At 42.1% G+C, this 5,455-nt stretch overlaps 1 protein-coding gene across 1 annotated transcript; it reads right to left on the bottom strand.

The window, feature by feature from the left end:
• Positions 1-284: 284 nt before the first annotated feature.
• Positions 285-4,357, bottom strand: LOC105039106 (endoglucanase 11). The gene is given in 6 exon segments (XM_010915105.4): positions 285-699; positions 702-1,080; positions 2,796-3,050; positions 3,179-3,379; positions 3,483-3,695; positions 3,777-4,357. Coding segments are annotated over 6 exon segments (1,617 nt in total). The 5' UTR covers positions 4,065-4,357; the 3' UTR covers positions 285-418.
• Between the last annotated feature and the right edge of the window lie 1,098 nt (positions 4,358-5,455).

Here is a 5,455-nt window from a genome sequence, read left to right as displayed (position 1 = left end):
GATGAACATCCTGTCACAAGGTTCTGGTCACAAAAAAGAATTTGACCTGCATTCCATCCAAAGAATGCCCGCCACAAACCTAGCCAAATATGTTCGGGTCAGTCTTCCAGAAACTTCGCTATCCGTAGGTGTCATGCTGGAGTTAAATTTATAGCAGCGATGCCACGACAAACAAGACAGACAAATTTATCTCTATCTTGCGGTACCAAAAATGCAATAGAATAGCGCATCCAAACATGTTGGTTATCTGTTTCTCTCTTTTGTAATATAGTTGAGGTAAAAAAAAAAAAAAAAAAACGGCAGAATATTCGATCCTCCCATGTAACTAATCCCTCCAACAAAAAAGGAGAGAGAGGACAAACCAAAAAATAAAAAAGGAGAGAATATTTACTTCAATCAACAACCCTGTAATTAATGCCTAGTAAGAGAAGGAAGTCCGAGATGACCATTGTTGAATGTGTTGGCTTTCTAACCGATGCAACCTTGCAAACACACCCACCATTGGTGCCGTGTTATAAGTGCATGCCTCTGTCTGCATGTAATTCCCACGGTCATCCCTGAAATTATCCTGGCAGTCGGGACCACCGACAAGAGCCCCGACGAGCGCATTCGGGTTCGCCTGCCGCCGGTGATACCAGTCATCATACCCTTGGGTGCACCCAATGAACCCCTTGCTCTCCTTGTAAGACACAGTGGATGCCCCCGGTGGTGCACATGCCTGGAGTACCTGGGCCCATAGCCCACGAGGTAGCTGATGTCCATGGGATTGGAGCCCAAGATGTAGTCAGCCTGGGATTTGGCCAGAGCCAGCAGCTCCCCTGACGTGACGACTCCATCAGGGCAATGCAGCCCCCGGCGTACCGCCGTTAAGTAGTCGGAGTAGACAGCGAGGAGGAAGGCAGCGCTGGACACATACTGCATGTTGTTCCATTGGCGAATGTAGAGCATGCCGCCAGGGGTGCGTTCCACGTTGCTGCCATTGTTCTTGTTGAGACAGGCACAAATGTAGTATTCAGCTTTTGATCTGTATTGCTCCAGTATGTGGTTGTGCTTCTCTGGCATCTCTCCTCCTGCCAAGAGCTGCATGCACAAAGTGGTCACTAGTTAGATCGGTGTTGTTACTTTATTCTTGTAACAAAGAACATGCAAGAAAACAAAGGAGGTTCTGTTTGTCTGTGTTGGAACTTCAAGTAGTTACTTTTCGTATGGTCACTTTATTCTTGATTCTTGTTACAAGGGCCATGTTGTAAGGCTAGACAAGAGATCATATTCCTCTGTTTGTGCGTTAGTGGTACGAGATCTCTTTTTATAGTTTTAGCTTTGTAAAGAGTGCCTAACCGAGATTTGCCGTGGAGATCCAAGTGGGAGATGTGGAAAGAGGAGGTTCAGGATAAAATGTGGCAGACCAGGTGGCTTCTGTGCCCTAGAAAACAAAAGAATGGTCGCCGACATGGGCCGTGGTCTCTGGGGCAACTCAGATCCCAACTACTGACCATGTGGGCCGGGGCTGAAGATTGGATTTTGTGCTGGAGCCCGGAGATGGAAAGGAGCTCCAGGTGGTTCGCCAGCTTGTTTGGACTTTAAAGCCTCTCTTAGCTGCCCATGCCTTCCCATATTCTATGAGGCTTCTCGCCGCCCAATATTTTACCGGACCTGAGGATTCATCCACTGTAGGTGTCCTCTACAATCAGTAGCGGCCAGATTTTCAATGACGAATTAGCTAAAATTTGGTTACTAGAATGGTTAGATTTCTTTTGTATTACTTCAAATTGTAGGGAGGAGAAAGATAGATAAACCTTGGTCATATTCCCAAAAAAGAGAATAGTTAAAAACCATTATAAAGTATATTTTTTGTGCATTTCACGAGACTTATTGGATCTCATTCCATGCCTCGTGATGCGTGAGATGATTGCCAGCAGTGCGAGCCAAATTAGTTCTTCGTTTGGAGCATCTGTTTGTGTGCACAAAGCATTCCCTAGGCTCACATAATACTGGCTTAGCAACTTAATATTCAATCATTTTAAAATTTTGCACAAGTTTTCATAAATTGTACCGATCCTCTCCTTCCATGTCTGTAGAATAATTTCTATATTAAACCTCTCATGCCACGTGTTACAGAAAAGATTTTGTGTGCACTAAATAAGCTCTCAAAAGCATATTTTTAATAATAAATTATTGATTAAAATAACCATCCAATAATAAATCAGTAAATTATTTAAAAAATATTTTTTCTTACTCAAAATAGTAAAATTACCTGCAGGCTGATCATAGAAAATAATGATTTTTTTATTTAAAATTTTCAATCAAATTTGAATAATAATATATTTTTTTTTCAATAATTAATGATGTGTTAGTTTGTTATTGAATGATCTAAAATGTATATGATAAAATCATTCTAATTAATAATTTTTATATTTTTAATAGATTATGCTCGAACGGCATGCTTAATCGTTTGCGGATGAAATGGTAGGGTATAGTAACCCCTATTCCAAGCATGTTCCAGTTTCAATTAATTTCCTGTTGCTTTAGCATTTTTGAAAAAAATGGTATATCAGAAGGCAACGTATTCTACCACCCCTCTCCACACACCTTTTTCACGCGCCAACCGTTAGACTAACGATAAATTAACCAAGCATCTAATTTGTCCGCATCACTGTGTTGAGAAAAGAAACAGCAGGTCTAAACCGAAACATCGGCTTTACCTTTTCCTTTCGGCTCTTTTGCCCCTCTCATCACAGACAGGAGGGATGGAGGTGGGGAGGGGTGGAGAGAGAGAGAGTATTGTGTTGGTTTACCTGGGCAGCAAGGATTTGAACGCCGGCATATTTGACATCCCAGCTGAACTCGGCGATGGCCCATCCGGTGCCCCCGAAACTGTCGGCTTTCTCCGCCACGTACTCCAAATATTCATCCCGCCCGGTGGCCCTGTGGAGCCACAGCGCGGCCCACAGCAGCTCGTCCCCGTACCCACTTACGGACGGATAGTAACTCTTCACCACTCTTACGCTCCTGTCATACTTTCCCCTATACTTGTCCCCAAACTCAAACAACTACATTGCGAAAAGAAAATAATTCTTAATTAAATAAAAAAAAAAAAAAAAAATGAGACCCTTCTCTTCTTATTCCTCTTCTTGGGATGAAGTTTGGGAATCATAAAAATCTGGGACTAAATATATACCTGTCGGGCATGATGCAACAAGAGATGGGAGTAATGTGGGTTGGATTTCTTGAACACGATGGATGCCGCCGCCATGGCTGCCGCGGTCTCTCCGGCGAGGTCCGACCCCGGATTCTTCGTGTCAACCTTGTACGCCTGCCGCGACGTCGTCATATCCTCCGGCCTCTGCCAGCAGTAGTGGTCCGTGTCGCCGTCCCCCACCTTCATCCACCAATCAACAGCACAAAATGCTCACTGTACAACTCTCTGGGCCATGATCTAGTAAATGATGCCAAATTCTACCCCAAATTAATCGTTGCCGTACCTCGGCCCAGAGGACGTTGGGTTGGGTGTGGGCTTTGATGAAGTAATCGGTCCCCCACTTGATGGCCTCCAGAGCGTGGTGGTACTCGCCGGCTGCCGCAATCTGGTCACCGTACTCGATGGTGCTCCACGATAGCATTGTAACCGTGAAGGCCATCGGCAGCCCGAACTTTATATGGTCTCCTGCATCATAATACCCTCCTACCAGATCCACCTGCGCGGGATTTATCTTTAGTATTCCCTTCAAGCTAAAAATCGATATAAACGAAGAATACAAGGAAAAGGGAGAACCGACTCCTTGTTGGAGACCGTCCGTGAGGCCGGAATGGCCGCGCCAGGTGACGCGCTGATTGTAGGGGAGGCGGCCGGAGCGCTGGGCCTCGAAATAGAGCAGGCTCTTGGAGAGGGCATTTTTGTAGTCAAATTTGGCAGCAGCAACGGGGAGGAGGATCCACACAAAGGCTAAGATCAATAGCAAAGTGGAGGAGAGAGCCTTGATGTTTCTGCTTGCAAACTCCCCTTCCATTCCCACCACCACGGGAGGAGCAAGCGAAGGGAAAGAGTCGTCAATCTTGAGGGGCATGCGCGAAGAGATGAAAAGCTCGTCTCCAAATTTTTCCCAAATCCTGCTTCACTCTGATCACGTTGTCTTTAATTTCTGGATGAGTACAAACAAAATTGTGGAAGGGATGCTGAATGGTGACGAGTGAGATGGGGTATCTCTGGAAATTACTTGATCCGCTTATGAACTTGTTTGCCTCCTCCCTTGGCCCCCAAAACTTCTCCGCTATCGCATTAAAGCGCCGTTGTAAGCTTATAATGGCAGAAGAGAAATTAGTAGGAAGCCTCAAAGGCGTATGGAATGGCCGTAAGAGACTGGGTGTTCCAATAAGAGGAGAATCAGCAAATGGTCTGCATGTCTGGAAATTGTAGACGTTGGACCAAGTAACGCTCGGAAGGCTTCGATGTGCGTGACTCTGACTAATTGGCACTTTCTTCTTTTAAGAAGAAAAAAAAATTGACCCTTCCTTTCCGGCTCGTGCATGCAACGCAAGAGGTGAAAACCATGTTCACCGAGGGACCGGGGTCGCGCCAACACCTTCACCAAATCCTAGCTTTTCCACGTCATTCTGATTCTATTTAAAAATACTTTCAAGCCGTTAAGAAGGGACCTGTTAATTGGTTTGTTATAACAGCGATGCAGTATCACCATTGCAACGAAAATTAACTCGAAAGAAAACGTCAAAGAGCTTACACATCAAAAGAGGCAAGAGTATGGCAATGGGCTAGCAGCATTCTGATTTCAGCTCATCGTATCATCTTCTTCCGCCCAGCAGCACTCGCCCCATTACGGATCTTAGTGTCTTTAAAGTTTAAAATATAATTTTTTGCATGTATATCCTCTTAAATATTCAAATTTGCATGAACATCCTTTCAAATTGATATTTGTATGTATACCCTCATAAAATATTTACTTTGTATATATATTTTTTTTCTTATTTTTTTACATATGTACCCACATCATTTAATGCTGTTAAAAAATTAATAGTTTAAAATATAAATGACTAAAATATTCTTATAGATAGATGTGCAAAAAAAAATTATAAGGATACGTATACAAATAGCAATTTCATAAAAATATTCATGCAAATTTTAATGTTTAGAAGGATATACGTACATGTAAAAAAAATTAATTTATTTTTTATCTATTTCAACTAGATGAATTTAGATCCTCTTACTCTATAATGTAGTAACATATTACATAATATAACAACATAATGACGATATTATATAATATTTTATATATTAAAATATTTTATTTTATTTTATTTTTATGCATGATTGGAAGATTATGTCCATCTTATGACACTTCACAAAGATATATTCGATAAAAATTTTTAAAATAAAATATAATAAGATTATAAATTTTTATTATTACATTAATGTCCAAATCCACAACTATATCCATTCTAT

The sequence above is a fragment of the Elaeis guineensis genome, chromosome 1 (assembly GCF_000442705.2).
Source record: "Elaeis guineensis isolate ETL-2024a chromosome 1, EG11, whole genome shotgun sequence".
Taxonomy (NCBI): Eukaryota; Viridiplantae; Streptophyta; class Magnoliopsida; order Arecales; family Arecaceae; genus Elaeis; species Elaeis guineensis.
The sequence above is the reverse complement of the archived record's forward strand: the minus strand, read 5'-3'. Positions and strand labels throughout refer to the sequence as shown.